The sequence below is a fragment of the Mus pahari genome, chromosome 6 (genome assembly GCF_900095145.1).
Source record: "Mus pahari chromosome 6, PAHARI_EIJ_v1.1, whole genome shotgun sequence".
NCBI classification, from domain to species: Eukaryota; Metazoa; Chordata; class Mammalia; order Rodentia; family Muridae; genus Mus; species Mus pahari.
In genome coordinates, this window is record NC_034595.1 from 2,974,326 (window position 1) to 2,994,182 (window position 19,857).

The following is a 19,857-nucleotide window of genomic DNA, read 5'->3' on the forward strand; positions in this document are numbered from 1 at the left end:
CTGTGCCAGGTTAAAGTTCATGTATCTGAGTTGGCAGAGTTGGCTTTTAACCATCATTCACACTGTCAGCACCGTGATGCAGGCAGTGGTGTGTGTGTTTTTATAAGGTTCCTAGTCACCTGCAAAGTTTTATGTCACTTTACTTAAACACTCTGTATAACCTTTTGTTTTATGGTGAGTGTACTGCTGTATTTTGTGACTTTTAGAGCACTAAGGATGTCTTAGTGTTTGGCACCCTAGAATTGTCTTGGAAGCACTGCAACAAGGCTTTGCAGCTGGAAAAATCAACTCCTGGAATCCCAACTGTGCAGATTGCTAGCTGTGTGACCTCACACAACTTTCTTAACCTCTCTGAGTCTTTGCTTCTTCATAGATGGTTTAATAACTATAAGTCTTCTTTCAGGACTGCTAGAAAAATAGAGCAAACTTACGTAAGTATCTACTGCACCTGGTGTAGAGCAGGAGTCTACACAGGCCATATTCCTATGAGAGCAGTTGTGTACATATGAGAGCAGGTGTCCAAGCACAGAGTACATTCTTATGATTCATATTAGTGATTGTAGATTGTATACATCTGTGAAGGCAAAGGTGTGAATTAATTATATCTAGAGATCCTGGCCGTTATCTCCAGTTCTTCCCTGAGAGACCTTCATGGATCACAAATTGCATTCTTTTGTATTATGTCCTGGGTTCACTTTGCAGAGTGACAGTGTGTAGTCTGACACTGAGACATTAAAGAGGCCACAGTTGGTTTTCTGTCTTCATAGTGAGTGTTCAGTGAAACTCAATAGCTCTGGCCTGGGCAGAACATAACCCTACTTTTTGACCTCAGTTTTCTTCTGAGCATCATTTTCAGTCCTTCTTACTCTGCAGAAGCTGGTTTGATCCTGTCTTTCATGCTGGTTATTCTGTTACCTTTCTTCTTAGTAGGTCAAAACTCATGGGTGCACTTTGTGACGAGAACGCGTGTGTCTGCTCTCGGGCTGTCCACAGGCCGGCCATCTGTACACCCTCATTCTTTCCTTCATGGCCTCCCTAAAACTTTACTCAATGCACCACCTAGATTTTCGGCAAACCATTATCTTTTACTAACTCTGAACATCTCAATAATATTTGGAAAAGTAGTTCTTTCTTAACACAGATGGGAAAGTCACATAGCCCAAGCTGATGGGTCCATGGAAATGAAAACTCAAGACTCAACAGAAGCCTGTGAGGTGCGTCACAGCATCCCGTTTACAGGTTCTGAGAGATTGAATGCCTTGCCCATGGTCGTGAACCAGATTGCAGACTCTAGCTTTAATACAAATACCAATAATTAAATACTTATCAATGGGAGTAAGAGAGAATGGTAGCGGATTACAGATGTTTGAGTTAGGTAGTCTGCCAGTTCCAGAGTGGGTTTTAATTACTATGCACATTTCTAAGCTCTGTTTCAAGCTTATCAATTATCTAGCTTCTGTTAATTCCACATAAGGTTGCTATTTTCTTTTCTGAAAAACAAAAACAAAAATAAACAAATCAGGAAATAGTTTTAAAATTAGAAAACCTTACCATGCTGTGGGCAGGTTGCTGGGAGTTATGTGCATTAACCTGCATTTCTTGCAGTGCAAAACAAGGACTAAATTAGACAAGCCATTGTATTTATTCTTTTTAATTATTGTATAGGTATAGGTGTTTTGTCTGCATGTATGTCTGGGTAACATGTGACTACCTGATGTCCTGGGAGAGCAGAAGAGGGTCTCAGATCATCTGGGAATCGGGCTACTGATGGTTTTAAGCCTCCATGTGGGTGCTGGGAATTGAACCCAGTAGCTAGTGCTCAACTGCTGTGCTAGCTCCCCACCCCTCTTCTACATATAAAATATTAAGAGTCAAATACAGAGATTTCTTTTTGAAACTCTTTTATATTTATTCAAGCACAAGTTTCTTGGTCTTCCTAGAAATCTGTGTCTGGGTTCTAGAAAAAATGTCAGCACAGGGAACATTAATCCAGGTCCAAGAACTGGGAATGACACTCAGCTGCACAGCGCTCAGGCAGCATAAGCAAGCAAGGCTCTGGATTTGATCCCAGCATGGAAAACCAACAGCAATAACCCAACTGCTGGGCACTGTTAGAACCAACTGCCCGGGTCCCTGTTTGTCCATTTGACCTTAAATATAGGAGTGGTTAAATAAAATTCTTGAAAATGAGTTGAATGCTACATTTCACAGTAACTTTTGATCAGTAATCAAAAAATGTATTAACCACTCAAGATTTCTATAAATGAAACACACAGCGAGACAATCTGTTGGCCTTCTCTAGAGGAACATGTGAATAGGTGGGTCTCTGCAGGTACAGTGCACAAGCAAACGTGTAACTTACTGTTAGTTATGACACTGCATTCTTTAAAGCCTTCAATTTTTCATTTCTAACAGTGGCCTTAACAGTTTGAAAGCTTGATCAAAGAGACTCGTTCTCAGTTATGTTACACTTGTCATCTTTTAATTTTATTATATTATTTTCTATTCTTTGACAGTTTCGTTCATCCTCACCTTCTCCCCAGTAGGTTCCCTAAGCCCATGTCTTCTCTGTGTGTCACAGTGGGTTTAGTAGTGTTGCCTGCATGAGTGAGAGGTTACTTACTGGAGCATGGGCAACTTAGCACGACTGAGGAAAGCAGCATGAGTTCCCCCAGCCACCACTGACTGTCATAGTCTCTCAGAGAGGGGTGGGGCCTCTCAAGCCCTTCTTCTCCCTTCCAGACATGTTGACAGGCCCAGCCTCGTGTTGGCAGCCACAGCTGCCGAGAGTTCACCATGCGCCAGCCTTTGTCCTGTCCAAAGAGCACTGTTGGGCATCAGCCGTTCCCAGCCTCCGACTCCTAACAGTCTTTCTACCTCTTCGTCAGTGTCCCCTGGGAGGGGGCAGTCATCACCCCAAATTTAAGGGTGTTGAATGAGAAAATTAGATTATGTTCTTGAAGTGTTCCAGAAACAAAAACTAATATAAGGGAAGAAGATCTTCATTTTCTATCGAAATTGAAGTTTTATTATTCATTAAAAACCATCAGGGGAAGCCCTTGTCTTCTTCCTGGAACCACACAGGTGCTTTAGACCATGTAGAGATGTTCTCTGCCACTGCAGTGTTTCACATAAAGTCTTCTTACAGGAAACGGTTAAAGTATTTCTGCAGCATCCTTCAGTGAAGGATGATTCTGACCTGGAAGGAAGAACATCTTTCATGTGGGCAGCAGGAAAAGGCAATGACGACGTGCTCAGGACTATGCTGAGTCTAAAATCAGACATCGACATTAACATGTCGGACAAGTATGGAGGCACAGGTAGGAACTGGCACATGGGCTCACGGTGTTGAAAGGTGATGAAAGGTGCTACCAAGCTTATAATACAGAAACTAGGCATCACTGTTTCAAAGATGATAGTGTTTGACTTAGCTTTTTACTTTTTAAGATCTTGAGTTTGCCAAGATCTTACTCCAAAGGCTTTATTTCTTCCAAGTATTATGGCTAAAATTAGTGTCTCTACCAGGTAAAAATCAACACCTGGTTTATAGCTTTGGCTGTACCTTAGACACAAGAAAGAAACTTGTCTCATCATATACTGTCATATTAAAAAAAAAAAAAAAACAGAAACTTAGAGCTGTGCATAGTTGGGGCTGAAGAGATAGCTCAGTGGGAAGGCTCCCAGCACGTGTGAGGACCAGACACAGTGCATGAGGCATGGAGGCCGGTCAGTAGTCCCCATGCCTGGGAGGAGGAGACAAGAGAACCACAGAGCGAGCTGGCTGGCCTGTGGAGTCAGAGAGAGACCCTGTGTAATATGCAGGGTAGAGAACAGTCAAGGAACTGGTGTCAACTTTGGGCCTCAACACAAGTGTGCATACACATGCATGTATACCTCAACATATATATACATATGCAAAAAACTGTGCATATTTAGTAGCTACTAACGTATGTTTTAAGGGATGACTACATATTTCTCTCTCATGTTAGAACTTCCCATGACTGTAGAACCCTCAGTGCTTCACAGCCTAATCAGTCCTTTCCATACTCTTGCTTCAGTTTTTCTTTACTCATTGAGACCTATAACCGCATACTGGTTACTAAGAGGCATAGTATTTAGCATCCAATGAAAGTCTCTCCTTTGTCTGAAATCCCAGTTGCAAATCAGAAGGAAAAGAAAATCTCTCGCACAACACTGAGTACAGCCAGAACTCAGCAGTGGCCTCACCATCCACCCACATACCACACCAACATGTGCATGGCCAGAGCTGCGGTCGGGGGGGGGAGGAAGAAGGGGAGAAAAAACTTGGATTGCATTTAGCCACAGTGAGGTGAAAATCATAAGAGAAAGGAAAATATGCTTAAAATTAAAAGGTAAAGTTATTGTGAGAGCTTACCGGTGGCTTTGGCTTCTGTTTTAGCTTTACACGCCGCTGCCCTTTCTGGCCACGTCAGCACCGTGAAGTTGTTATTGGACAATGATGCTCAAGTGGATGCCACTGACGTCATGAAACATACTCCACTGTTCCGAGCCTGTGAGATGGGACACAGAGATGTGATTCAGACGCTTATTAAAGGTGAGCTGGCACAAGGGCTCCTATTGTGGCTCACACACAAGGTAGGCACCGCAGCACACCCAGTGTGAATGCCTTCATTCACACACAGAGTCATGCGCCAGAAAGTTCAGGGACAGTGCCCAAGTAGCACTGTCTGCACCAGCAGCCTCAGCTGTTGGTGAACATGTGATTCAGGTTACCACTCTGCAGTCACTGAAAGAGAATGGGTCCCAACCTCTCCAAAACCATCAGGAGCTCTCTAAAGCTCCGGCACTGACAGTCTATAATGCATACAAGTATTCGGGGTTCGGGGGAGCTTTTAGAGAGCACTGTTACGTTTTTAAGCTTCTGCTCCTTCCAATAAATGCTGTCCACACTTTCACTGTAGTTTTGCTGTGCTAGGTGGAGCACGCGTAGATCTGGTCGACCAGGACGGACATTCGCTTCTACACTGGGCAGCGCTGGGGGGAAATGCCGACGTCTGCCAGATACTGATAGAAAACAAGATCAACCCAAACGTGCAGGACTGTGCAGGAAGAACACCACTTCAGTGTGCCGCATACGGGGGCTACATCAACTGTATGGCCGTGCTCATGGAGAACGGTGCAGACCCCAACATCCAGGACAAAGAGGTAGAAACCCTGGCTTTTCTGTGCTACTAGCTCCATGGTATCCCCCTCTGTTATGAATTAAGTCCAAAGGTTATCACTTGAAGAAAGATGATTTCCATTTGTCCATGTTCTCTTCTAGTGCTCATCTATATCTTTATGTTATTTACCGTATGTATACACATACATTAACATATTAGAATGCCTTTGTTCACTTAAAATTAGCACCAACATTTTCCCAGTTGATATATAATCTTTCTCATGATCACAACAATTTAATATCCTGAAATACCAAGAGCTTTATATTTAAGAATTGTGCATTCCACCTTCACAGTGACCCAATGAAGTAGTTACTGTAATTATCCCACTTCACAGCAGAGGAAACTGGAACGTAAGTAGCTTCAATGATAACTCTGTAGTGTAGTTACCTGGGAGTGGGGAGCCCTTAACTAAGCTCTCAAGTTCAGTAATTAACTCCCATACATGGACAAGTCTCCACCTTACAGCCCTGCCAGAATTATCTTCACAAATTATCTTTCTTCTTTTGGATTGTTCCCTTAGAATAATCCCTCTAAGGAGATTACTGAATCAAAGAAACAAATTCTATACAGTGTGATCGGCTGGTGTGTGTGTGTGTGTGTGTGTGTGTGTGTGTGTGTGTGTGTGTGTGTGTGTGTACTGCCAGAACCCTCAGAGGATTTCCTCCATACCTCCTCCTCTATGCAGTACCACTTTTCCTCCATTTCCCTGGCACTACTTTTGGAGGGCTGCCTTAACTCTAAAAGTACTGTCATAAGTCAGGTTCTCTAAGTCAGGAAATAGATTCTCTATTAACCATTGAGGAAGTGTCCACCAAGATTGCTCTGTTGTCTGCAAAAATAACATAATGAGAAGCTGGCAGGATGGCCAAGTGGGAAGGAGACAGCTGACTCTGCAGCTGACTGCTGACTGCCGGCGTGCTGGAGCGGGGGTGCTTGCTGGATATATTAGGCATGCATCATTTATAATTTCGCATGGTTTTTATGTTGTGCTAAATGGGCAGTTTCTTACATACTTTTATCAAGCAACTTTCCAGTTTTGTTCATTTTTATGTGTAGCACTTTGGAATCATCTGTTTTGAACCATCTAGGATCTCTCATGTAGTTCTGAATGGAACTGGTGATACTGGTTAGCTTTAACTCCTTCTGGTTTCTCAGCGATCTGGCCTCTAATACTTCACCACTGCATGGGATTTTATTTCTAGTTGCTTAGATCACACTTAGATTTCTATCAGACATTCTTTGTGCATCTACCAACATGATTACATCCTTTTCTTCTTCTTTTCTCTTGGTAAAGTGAATCAAGTTGACTGAATTTTGTTCAGATGTTAACCTGCCTCACACTTCTACAATGAGCCTCACGTACAGTATAGTAGATATTTTTATATGTGGAGGAATTTTATTTTCTGATATTTTAAAACCTTGTACTTGTGTTCATGGTAATTTCCCTTTCTTAGTGCTTGTCAGGTTTGAGCAGAAGGCGTTTGGAACCTTAGGAATAGAGCTAGAACGTAGACGTCTAGGGATTTGTGCAGGATAGATGTTACTTCTTCCTTAAGCATGTGGTAAAATTTGTTGTTGAAGTCCACTGGTTGTGAGAAATTTCTTAATGCATGGTTTACTAACAAATGATCCAGCTCTTTAGTGGCTGTTAAACTATTCTGTTTCCTAATAATTTCTTTTCCACTTTGGTAAGTACACTTTATTGGGAATTTTTCCATCTTATTCAAAATTTCAGTTGTATTTATAAAAATTGGTCACATTTGCTCTTGTCTATATTATGTTTTAGGACTTAAAGCTAATTCTCCATTAAGTGCATATATTGATAATATGTATTTTCTCTCTTCTTCTTTTTTTTTTTTTTTTTTTTTACATTCAACCTGTCTTTTTCAACCCTTCCAAGGACATCTGTCTTTGTTGGCTTTCTGCATTTTGAGCACATCTGTTTTTTGAATGTGTTTGCTCCCATCTTTATTTCCTGCCACCACTTTCCTTACTGTTGGTTTGGTGGGCAGGGGCCGCCTTTTTAAGACATAGTCTCATAGGCCCAACACTGGCCTTGAACTTACAACATAGCCACATATGATGCTGAACTCCTGATCCGTGCGCCCTCACCTCTTGAGTCCCAAGTACTAGGGATGTAGGTGCCCCTTTAAAAATATTTTTCTTTTCTTACAGAGTATCACCATGTAGCTCTTCCTGGAACTTATTTATCCCAGGCTGACCTCCACCTTGACATCGTTTTGTCTCAGCTTCTGAGTACTTTTGTCTAATCACATGACACCCCACCTCCACTAGGCCCTGCTAGAGCTCCGCTGCAGCTTCTAGTGAAGGCACGCCTTCGCTGCCATGCAGTTAGAACAGCTGCTTCTTTTTCCTTCTCTTTATTTGCAAGGCTGCACATTATTTGGGAATCTATTGCTTATTTTCCAATCACCTGGACATGTCCTTATTTCATAATCTTACTTTAATAGATTAGTTACCTATTGCTCCTGTGATAAATTAGCACAAACATCCAACACAAATTAGTTACGTCCCAGGAGTCTTACTGGACTAAGAAACCAGAGTGCAGCGCGGCTGCCTTGTTTCAGAGGCCTTGAGGAGGTGCAGAGTTTCTATTCTTTTGTTTGTTTGGTTGGTTGTTTCATTTAGTTTTGTTTACTTATTTATTTTTTATTTTTTTGGTTTTTCGAGACAGGGTTAGTTTTGTTTTTTAACGTTTTCAGCACTTAGAGGGTGCTTGACTCATGGCCATCCTCCATTGTCAGAGCTGGGCGGTGTTAGCTTGAGTCACTGACACCAGCTCCCCAGCCCCTTTTCCCTTGAAAAGACCCACACAATAACCCAGGATGACCTCCCCATTGCAGGACAGCTGCTTTTCCGTGTAGCATCCCAAGTTAGGGATTCGAGAAGTCACAATAGAGACATCTCTTCAGGGAGGATACTGTTCTTCTGAGACTTCCTTTATGATCCAGCATATGGCTGATTTTGGTAGACACCCAATATATAACTGAGAAGAATTCCAATTCAGTCATGGTTTAATGCAGTGTTTCATGTCTGTATACCAATCTTCAAGTTGTGTTACATATGTCTTCTATATCATTAGTGTTCTCTTACATGTTTCTAACATCAACCATTACAAAATAAAGCAACTTAAAATCTAACACTATAAAAATTACTAAAATTTTAAAACTATTTTTCAGAATTTACCACCATGATTTTGGCTCTAATCCCCTTTAATCCAGTTCACTTGTCTGATACGTTTAGAATCGTTCGATGTGTACATATTCAGACTTAGGATAGCTCCCTCTCTGACACCCTCAACACTGTAAATACGTTATTTCTTTTCTGCACTGTTTCATGTCTTCTTTAGCTTTCCTTTTTGGTTTACATTTAATTATTTATGTTTGTGTGCACACGCATATGTTTATGTGCACACACACATACACACACATACACACCTGGTTCCCATGATCATAAGATCAAACTCAAGTCGTCAGGCTTGGTGGCAAGCAACTTTAATTCTTTTGTGACATTGAAAATCTTAAATATAGGCTATTTGTATTAGGGTTCTCTAGAGGAACAGAACTGATGAAACGAATATGTATTCATATATATGAATACATTTATATATATGAATATATTCATTTATTCATTCAATTTTCCATACATACATACACACACACACACACACACACACACACACACACATAGAGTGGCTTACAGACTGTGGTTCAGCTAGTCTAACAATAGCTATCTATCAATAGAAAGTTCCAGAATCAAATAGTTGTTAAGTCCACAAGGTTGGATGTCTCAGCTGGTCTTTAGTGTACACCAGAATCTTGAAGAAGTAGGCTCTAATTGCAGTAACAGAATGGACTTGCCAGTGGGATAAAGGCAAGCAGACAGAGAGTAAGTTTCCTTCTTTGTCCTTTATATAGGCTGCCAGCAGAAGTCATGGCCCAGATTTAAGGTAGATCCTCCCATTTCAAATGATTTAATTACCATGAATCCCTCACAGTACCTAGCCACTTGTGTTTATGTTAATCCCAGATATAGTCGAGTTGTCAACCAAGAATAACAATTACACCAAATTTTATTGAATTTGACTCAAATTTGGTTTGCCTCCTGCTTTCTGGTAGTGAAAGTCAAGGTTTGCACTCTTGGTTGGAATGTCCCACGAACAATGTCAAATCTTCCTTGGATCTCATCATGGGCAGTGCTCGATGCCCTTTCACCAGCATGCTAATTGCGATTACTCTAGTTAAGAACCATCTGTTTTCTCTATTGTATACGTCATAGCATTCCTTCCTTATTGTTGATCAATCTGAGGAGAAATTATTTCTTCTGAGTTATTATAACCATGTGTCTGAAACTGCTTACTCCAGTACAGTTGATTTGTTCATGCTTGCAGGGACGAACAGCTTTGCACTGGTCCTGTAATAATGGCTACCTTGATGCCATTAAACTACTGCTAGACTTTGCTGCTTTCCCTAATCAGATGGAGAACAATGAGGAGAGGTAAGTCATTGATTGGGAAAGGGAGTGAGTATAGTGTTGTTCATCTTACATCCTTCTTTCAGATAAAAAAAAAAAATCTCAAGATGAGATATTGGTTCAGAAATAGTCAGTATGCTCATAGGGAAATACTGTCCAAGCCATCCTGAGCCAGCGGAAAGAGCCAGATTTTCATCCAGCGTTCACTTAGAACCATGGGAGTTTTGTACCTGCTCAAAACTTTTGAGTACTTCTTACCACATGTTTACATTTGCAGGAGGGGAAAAGCACCCTCTTCAAGCTTGTACTTAACATATAGCCAGTGGAATTGTGACTGACCAGGCCGAGAAATTCATCACGTCAGCAGAATGAGTTATATATGGAAGTTGTTTCTATTACTGGTGAGGATATAATTAGTTAGTGAACAAAAGATGGCCATCGAGTGTCTGAAAACATGGAGAGGCTGAGATGAAAGCTGAACAGCTATAAATATCCATATACATTGCCTTCTTCAAACACGGTTCACAGCGCTAGGCTAGGGTCGTCACCGAGGGCTCAGTCATGGTTGGGAGTGTAGCTCAGTTTCCAGTGCCTGGGTCCACCCCCAGCATGGTTAGAAACGGACAGCACAAAGTGAAGCCTAAGCAGGAGAGAGACTGTGGCTCTTGGATCTGGGAACTGTAGGTATTAACTAAGTCGGGGTCAGGCTTCACATCCTCTTCCAGAGTCTGTCTTTGTTACAGAAAAAAACTGAAGGTGCTTCGTTTTAAGCTCCAAATGAAAAACAGAAGGGAAAGATGAGACTCTCCTAAATTAGTGATTTCTTTAAAGAACTTCTAGGCCAAAAGGATGGCTCTGCAGGTAAAAGCACTTACTGTACAAGCCTAATGGCCTGAGCTCTGTCCCCAGAGCCTACGGTAGGAGAGAACCAACTCCTGAGAGCTGTTCTCAGATCTCTGTACCATGGCGCTTGCTCACCCTCTCTCTCTCTCTCTCTCTCTCTCTCTCTCTCTCTCTCTCTCTCTCTCTCTCTCACACACACACACACACACACACACATGCCCCATGGCATATCATCGTCAATCGATAATTAAAAAGAAGGATTTACTATAACAGTGTTACTTCCTAGCTGCTCTTTGTAAAGAAACAATGGAACAACGGAGAGAATGGTGGTACCTGGCCTGCTTCTGTTTCCATAGCAGTGCACATGGATGTACGAATGTAAGAAGCTGGCATTGCTGCTTATGCTTATTGACAGTCTGGCTTGGGCATTCTGCTGAGCCCATCAGCCCGTCCCCATGTGGCAGGTCCAATTGTATGCTATCTCTCATCAGTGTCTACATTGTTTCTTGGCTGGTTACCATCAATGTAGTGCTAATTTATACTTCTTGTGCATAGACATTAACCAAGTGATGTACCTCAAATAGACATCATTTCTGCCAACTTCTTCTGGCTCTCAGTCAATAGCTATCTGACAGCCACTCTCTCATGTCACTGGGAATATTCACGGGGCTTGAATGTTTCTAAATGGGATGTGGGATGGAATAGTAAGGACAACACAGTTGCTGAAAACACTAGATAGAAACGTCAGCCTTAAAACCTGGCTAGATATTTACATTCTGTCTGTTTGAAGCAAAGATCAATTGGATCAAAAATCCTAATTGGAGGAGTTATGCATTACATTTTATGAAGAAATCACTGCTATATTTTTAGCATATCCTTGTGGCTGGGCCTGGGTGTAGATGGAAGTTGAGACACAGAGAGATGGGCGGACAGGACTCAACAATTTGCTTTAAAATATTTCCACAAAAATTCAAAGGAAGAAATTAAAAGAAATAAACATGGCAACAAAACCTTACTAAATACACATTGTATGTAAATTGACCTCACAATCACTTCTGTTCTACCAGAATGTAGTCAAGAGTTGATAGAAAAAGAGGTTATATTAAACTGGGAGCTACTTGCAATCCATTATAGTCTACATTCTGTACAAACTGGTTGCATAATTGTCAACAAGTTGCTTAACTTTCCTGGGTCTCTGTTTATTTATGAAATGAAGGTGTTGTATAGTGTAAAGGTCAGTTCACATCACTACCCTGTGTTTGGCGGCTCTATGATAATCTCATTAGTGGCTGTGCAGCCAGAAGAGGCACTGTCCAATTCTTAATTCTTCGAAATTTACAAAATAACAACTATTTATAAGTATCATTTGAGGCTACTTATTTATGGTCCTCTCTTCCCCAAACAGTAGTGATGTGTTCTGACTGAGGTGTTCTGAAATGAACAGATTTTTTTTTCAGCTATTGGGGTTCCGTGAGGAAACTATTCATGAATCTGTTACTCACCTAACACAGTCTGAATTCAGTTCCCTTCTTGAAGCAAGCAAACCACTCCTGTTCTGAAACCCTCTTCCTTTCATGCCTTCTGTGAGTGTTAGGTAAGGTCTGCAGGGAGATTGACTTTTCAGTAGCCATTATGAGATCTTCTGAGTCTAACCTTGCATCCTTATATCCGTCTCCTTTTCCCAGTGTATGTGGGGATCCATGGTTGTGTGGACCACCTCCGTCACCCTGCAGATCTGCCTCGGTGTGCAGTTGTCACTGGGTAAACATGAGTTTGGGTCCTATGGAAGTGTTGGCGGCAGGCACCTGCAGCATCATAACGCCCGCTGCAGTGTGGATCCTGCTGTATGCTGGGCACGGGGCAAGCCCTTTCCATCCACCTCCCACTTTCCCCATTCACTTTAACACAGACAGCCAAGACCCCAAAAGATCAAGTCTGATTGGAAGTGACATTACTGCCATCATTAGGAGAATATTTATACTTCAGTCCCATTCCAAGTCTTAAAATATGTAACATTTGAATGATGTTTTCCCATGTAAATTTTTTTATTATTTAGTCTCATTTACTGGTCTTTTTTTAATGATTTTTAAGTTCCATATCACTTTTTCAGAAAGAACTTCCTGTTTACTATTTCTCCAATCCACAACAGAATCTTCCAGTACCTGCGTGGTCTCTTCGCTCCATCTGGACTAGTTCAGTTTATGATGCAATATGCAAGACTCTTAGCTGGGGTGGCTGCACATATCTTTAGTGGTTGTGTTTTAGTTAGGGTTTTACTGCTATGAACAGACACCATGACCAAGGCAATCCTTTTTTTTTTTTGGTTTTTTGAGACAGGGTTTCTCTGTATAGCCCTGGCTGTCCTGGAACTCACTCTATAAACCAGGCTGGCCTCGAACTCAGAAATCTGCCTGCCTCTGCCTCCCAAGTGCTGGGATTAAAGGCGTGCGCCACCACTGCCCAGCTCCAAGGCATCTTTTATAAGGGCAACATTTAATTGGGACTGGCTAACAGGTTCAGAGGTTCAGTCAGTTATCAAGGCAGAAACATGGCAGTGCCCAGGCAGACATGGCGCTGAACCGAGACTTCCACATCTTCATCTGCAGGCTGTTAGGGAAAGACTGACTTTCAGGGAACTAGGACTAGGGTATTAAAGCCCACGGTCACAGTGACACACCTACACCAACAGGCCACTCCCTGGCCCAAGCATACACAAACCATCACAGGTTACATAGAGAAACCCTGCTTCAAAAACAAGTAAACAAAAAAGTCTCTTTTACCCAGGTGGCTACCAACAGCACTCAGTGAACAATTCCGCTCACCTGCAGCAGGGACTCTGTGCCACGGAGTCAGTCTCCCCTATCTGAAAACAGGCTTCTTTTTGTAAGCATTAATTACAGTAGTTACAGAAAAACAATTGGAGAATGTTTTCAGACAGATGTAGGGAATCACTTGTTCGTGTGTCCCCTTAGCGGCTATCTCAACGGCTCTCACCCAAATGACCCTTTTACAGGGGTTGCATAGCATATATCCTGTATATCATATATTTACATTGTGATTCACAATAATAGCAGAATTACAGTTAATGAAGTAGCAACAAAACTAATTTCATGGTTGGGGGTCACCAGAACTTGAGGAACTGTACTAGAGGGTCACCGTATGAGGAAGGTTGAGAACCACTGCTCTAACTTGTGAGCCAGCCCCAAGAGCTCAGCTGCACAAAGGCTGAATCTGCAGCCTCCTGTTTTGTATTCCTTAGAGAGGAAAGGTGAACAGATTAGGCTTTGCCTGGGAAATAGCCAGTGGTAAAATGAGGGGTTTCTCTTGGCTGTCCTGGAACTCACTCTGTAGACCAGGCTGGCCTCTGCCTCTTGAGTGGTGGAACTAAAGGTGTGTGGCGCCACCTTCTGGCTGAATCAGGGTACTGCTAGGTGCTAATACGTCAGCTCCACTATGCCTTGAATCACAATCCATTCCAAATCAGTCTTCCTTTTAACTTCAGGTACACACCACTTGATTATGCATTGCTTGGTGAGCGCCATGAGGTGATCCAGTTCATGCTGGAACATGGTGCCCTGTCCATCGCAGCTATACAAGACATCGCTGCCTTCAAAATCCAAGCAGTCTACAAAGGATACAAGGTCAGAAAAGCCTTCCGAGACCGGAAGAACCTCCTCATGAAGCATGAACAGCTGAGGAAAGACGCTGCAGCTAAGTAAGTGTGAGCCGCTCTAAGATCGCTCTAAGATCGCTCGCTCTAAGCTGAGAAGGGAAGCTGGGTGGGCGTGAGAGGGAGGGGCCAGAGCTCGGAATGGATCAATGTAGCTGGCACCTTCTTGCTCTGCCCTCCCTCTATCTTCAGAGGACTGGGGCCTTAAAGAAGGAGGAAGAGCCAGCATAGAGTAAACTACCAGTAGAGAACTCAGTGTCTTGCCCCTCCTGGCATGTGGGCGCGCGTGCATGCAGGCACACCGGTGTATGTACCTGTAAGGGCCAGAGGACCACAAGTGTCATTCTTTGGATGCCGTCCACCTGGTTTTGGGACAGGTTGTCTCACTGACCTAAAGCTTGCTAAGTAGGCTAGCCTGGCTGGTCAGAAATTCCCCAGGAGCTGCCTGTCTACCTCCCCAGCACTGATTGACAGGTGTATAATGTACTGTGTGCAGCCTTCTCCCCACCCCCATAGAGTCTCCTTATAGAGGAGAATAGGTAGGCCTTGGACTCACAGAGAACCACCTACCTCATGTATGCCGAAAAGAAGTGTGCCCGTGATGCGTGTTTTTTAACATAGATACTCAGTGACGGAGTAAGGCAGCAGTCCAGCAGAGGCCCTAACAGTAGAGCACGGAAATGAAACAAGCAGTGGGCTCTCTTTCTCAAAATAGCCTATGCACTGTTTTTAAACCTTTCATTTGAGGAAAGCCCTTTTTGACAGATCTGAATTTTTGGCATTTCTGCTCCCATACTTCAGAGGCATTGTTAAGTGTGAAGTTTGTTTGAACACAGCACTGTCACGTCACAGCTGTGATCCTCAAAACGGCATTGCTCCGAATGGCACAACATTTAAAACTGGTTATTCCTAGAGTTTTCTATTTACTATTTTAGACCCAGGTTCACAGTGGGAAACAGAAACTAAAGAAAATACAAGTGTACTGCGGGCTACTGTATTTCCTCCTACTGATGGTTCCATATACTTCAGCTAATGTCAGGATCCTTCAGAATCCAGTCAACTATCCAGAGGCAGCATGGCTGACATTGTCAGGGACATATTCATCCAAACCATTCTGCATCATTGGTACAGACAGGAGATGAACTTTCCTGTCCCTTCCCAGCAGAGCGAGAAGGGTGGGAGAGTAGGAAGACTGGATGCAAAGCCAGCCTGTGAGATTTACTGTGACGGCCTGATCAAAGCCTGTGTCCCTTTCGGGGAGACTGTCTGATCTGGGGGCACTTTTCAGGTCTGTGGAGACTCCCAACTGCACCAGAGGCCTCTTGTCTCCCAAAGGGACCACGAGTTTGCATACCGTTGAGTCAGGGCAGAGCTGGAGACTGAGAACTGACTTGTGATGTGTCCTGTACTTGTCACAGGATGGCGTTACATCATCAGCACCCTGAAGCAGCATTCTGCTTTACAGCATTATCTTTTCCTAACAGGGGCTTCAGTGTGCTAGGCCAGGGGGCTGGAAACAGCAAGGAGATTTAGAAAACGCCAAACCAACCTCCCTCATTGTTATTCCAGTGAGGTCCTCCACAAAAGAAGAAAGAGCCTCTTTGTTTTCAATGATGGCTTATGAAGCTAACATTTCAGAACTCTTAAATAGCAGCTGGGCTTGCTTGTGATCAACTGCAACTTAAACTTGGAAAGCTGCTGCTCCTCATTCACAGACAGACATCCTTTACTGTGTCCGTGCCGAGTGGAGTCCAAAGCATCCAGCCATCACCTCCACACTCATCCGTGTATAGACCCACCTCTGCACTCATCAGTGTAGACCCACCTCTGCACTCATCAGTGTGTAGACCCCACCTCTGCACTCATCAGTATATAGACCCCACCTCTGCATTCATCAGTGTGTAGACCCACCTCTGCACTCATCCTGTGTAGACCCCACCTCTGCACTCATCCTGTGTAGACCCCAGGTGACGCTCTTGGAGACTGCTCTCAGTTTTCTCACTTTAACTCTCAGATGTTATTGCCTAAAGACCTAGTCATTGTTTAATTTGTCTTCAAGATTTTGCTTTAAGAAACAAAACCCAGAATTCTGCTGCTGCATCTTTGATGAAGGTATGCCAGGCACGTGGCGTTATCTTAATGTCCATTTCTCATTTAACCATGTTTAGACATCAGGAATCACCTTTGTAAAGTGAGCAAGTGAAAGGGACCCATTAAAGGTCCATATGAAGGAAAGTGATCTCTAATTCCTGGTGGAGAAGTTGGGAAAAACAAGATTACAGATATATTTTCTGAGAGATATTTTTCTAAAAGTCCTATTTAAGAAATACCCACGCTTGCTTAAAGCACTGCTTATACTGCAGCCAGAATGGGCATAGTGTAATTTACCTGCCAGAGCATAGAGTGGAGATCAGGCTCAGGCAGAACTTGTTTGTGTCGATCGTTTGCCTTCCTGGGCGCCTCCCGTTTACAGGATTTTACGTCATTCCCATCCCTCTTCCTTCCTCTGTCTTGGGAATTACACCATCTGCACAGTGAGCTCACCCCTGTTCTTCAGATCCTACACATGCTATCTTGTTTTCTGCTGGAAGGGTACCTAGCCTTAAAAATTACACTAAAGCCAGCACACAGGTGCACATCTAGTTCCAGCTCCTCTGGAGGGATGCAGAAGGGCCACATGAATCCAGGGCTGTCGCCCTAGTCCTGGACCCCTCTGGGTGGTCCTTGTGGGTAGGGAATACGGTGCAGAGTCAACAGCACAGACTCTGGGAGTCAGGTGAGAGTTTGCAGAAGGATTGGGGTGTGTCTTTATACCCTCCACCTGTGCCCCACTGGTCCATGACATCTTATTTCCTGTAGCTGGCACCATCTGATTAGCTGGCCAGGTCATGTGCTCTGTTGTCATTTGTCTCCATGTGCCAGGCAGATCTTAAAGTTGTAAGATGTGTGTGCCATTATGGGTCGCCAGTCAAGATATGCTGACTCATTCCTCCTACACAGGGCTTCAAGACCTGTCTAAGGAACATAGCTAGAGATCCTGACTCAAAAAAATTTTTATTATTACTTTTAATTAGGTCATCTCTCTAGAAAACCTCTTACTCAGTCTCCCACCGTAACCTCCTGGAACTCTGATCCCTATATCTTCAGCTGTCCCCTGGGCATTTGTACCAACCTATGGTCAGCTGCCAACACCTTGGACCACAGGAACACCACATCTATATTCTTGAATACTAGTATTGTCTCCAGGTCTCTTCTTGTCTCGACTCCAACACCCACCCAACTTCAGACTTGATAGTCAGCCATCTCAAACTTTGTGTCCTTCCTCACTGACCCCACTGAGAGACCTGGACTTCCTTCTGCCTAGTCTGAGACTGAGATAGCCTTGTAACTTACACAAAGTCCAGGCTGGCTGCCCAGCTCAAGCTCAAGTCCTCTCTATAAGGAGTTCTGTGTCCTCAAATCAAATGATGGGGAATTTTGTCTCTCCAAAGACAGCACATTCCATCAATGGAGGTTTCTGACACTGCTTCTCTTTTTTGTTAATTCATACTTAATTACATGTATGCGTGTGTGCCTGTGTCTGAATATGTGCATGTGAGTGCCTATGGAGACCAGAGAGGCCTAGGATCCCCCGAGGTTTGGAGTTAGCAGGCAGTTGTAAGGCTGCCTGATTGGATGCTGGGAGCCAAACTAGGTCCTCTAAAGAGCAGGACATGCTTTTAGCTGCTGACCCATCTCTCTAGCCGCAGAGGGATTTTCCTTGGATCTACTCCTCAAAGCCAAAGATAGAAGTCGACGTATTTTCTCACGAACCAACTCTGAGGGGTGCTCATGAGACTCCCATTTCTACCACAGACACCCTTTGGTTTCATAATAGATCTTGTTGCAGCCTGCTTCCCTGAACATCCCCAGTTCTTCAGGGGTGAGCGTTTCACTGTCTTGCTCACAAAGTCATCTAATCCACAAGGAGTTACTTCTGTGGTCTCCTTTGTGCAACCTAACTCCTCAGAACCTCCTTCTCCCATCAGAGAATAAAGTTTCCTTAATCAGATGGCCTTCGGGGTTCTAGGAATGCCCTATGACCATATACAGATTTTCATATGTCACGAGCATATATCCATTTTATCAAAAGAGGAGCTACAGCTTTTTTTTTTTTTTTAACTCTTGTTATCAAAGATGCTGGTGAGTCACAAAAGATTTTCTTGTAACTGGACTGAATGATTTCCGAGGTCCTTCCAGCACTAACATTCTATAAGCCAGAGGTCCCAGACACACATTTTCTGATCCCCTGGGGAGGAAGTTAAAGACCAAATACTACTCTACCTGTTCCTCGGAGACAATGAAGAGAGAGAATCTGACAGACGCTGGAAACCAAGTGACAGGAAAGGTTACAGCCAAGCCTGCTCCTTCTCGAGCAGTAATCAGCTCCTCTCCCCAGAAGCATTCCAGCAGGGACTCAGTTGTCATCTCTACAGGGCATTCTCAAAGGGAATTTAAAACCACAGAAAGCTCTGGCCTCTGAAATGTCTTCTAAGTCAAAGGCCGGGTGAGTGCTGGGTTACAAGCCTTTGCTTATGGCCTTCCCCTGCCTAGAATAACCTCTCCCTTCCCTGCGCTCCTGTTTTGACATTCTGCATCAGGAGTCCTTCCTCTCTGTCTAATTAGTGTCTGCCTCCTGCACCTCCCTACCTCTGTGTAGGTACCTCAGACATAGCACTCACCCCATCTAGATCTCCCTCCCTGTCTGCAGGAGGATGTGGATCTGCTTCCCAGACATGACTGTCAGCTCCTTAAGAGCAAGGACTGTGTATTGTGTCATTTGGCACTCTATAGAAGTGTACAGTCTTTTTCCCCCCATATGCTGTGTGTGCATGGTATGTATGTGTAAGTGCAAACACCCTGGCACATATGTGGAGGTCAGAGGATAACGCTATGGGGTCAATCCTATCTTCCTACCTTCATGTAGGTCTGTGGGACTCACTTCAGGTGATCAGGCTTACGTAGCATGCACCTCTACTCACTGAGCTATCTCACCATCCTCCAACCTTTTGAGATTGTGACATGACGTTGTCACACGTGTGTTTGACCACATTCATAGCCATTCTGGGACACAGCCCAGTGGCTATACATTGGACATGCCTTCTATGCCTTAATTTCCCTCTTTGTCAAATGGAAGCACTGGACTGTGCATTAATTACTTCTGGGCTGATGTTACCAAAATGACTGACAGAAACAACTTAAAGGAAGAAAGCTTTTGGCTCATGGTTTCAGTGGTCCCTATCCTTCCTGCGGGGAGGATATGGTAGCACACAGCAGCTCATATTATGGTAGCCAAAGAGCAAGGAAAGAGAACAGGAAGGGGCAAGGCAAAATATAGTTTCAGAAGCCCACCTCCAGTGACCTCCTACCTCCAGCCAGGCCCCACCTCTGCCTCTCACCTCTTTACAGTAAGATCACCAAGAGATTTATCCACTCGTTACTAGAGGCCTCACAATCTGTTTCTCAAAGCCACCATCAGAGACAACTCTGCTGTGTGCTTTACTGAGCTGAGCTATTTTTAATCTAGTCAAGCTGAGAGTCTGCATGAACTATCACAGAGCAGACACTCATGGACGTTTCCCACCACGATCTGTGTGTCTCTGTGGC

The 19,857-nt window shown here is 43.6% G+C and overlaps 1 protein-coding gene across 5 annotated transcripts in view; it reads left to right on the forward strand.

Moving 5' to 3' along the window:
* The window catches only part of Invs (inversin), a 143,566-nt gene that overhangs the window by 107,088 nt on the left and 16,621 nt on the right, over window positions 1–19,857 (forward strand). For all 5 annotated transcript variants that reach the window (XM_021200447.2, XM_029539492.1, XM_029539491.1 and 2 more), the window contains 5 exons: window positions 3,149–3,320; window positions 4,421–4,576; window positions 4,958–5,187; window positions 9,616–9,722; window positions 14,044–14,256. In XM_021200447.2, the coding sequence (XP_021056106.1) occupies window positions 3,149–3,320; window positions 4,421–4,576; window positions 4,958–5,187; window positions 9,616–9,722; window positions 14,044–14,256 (878 nt within the window). The remainder of the gene's footprint in view (window positions 1–3,148; window positions 3,321–4,420; window positions 4,577–4,957; window positions 5,188–9,615; window positions 9,723–14,043; window positions 14,257–19,857) is intronic.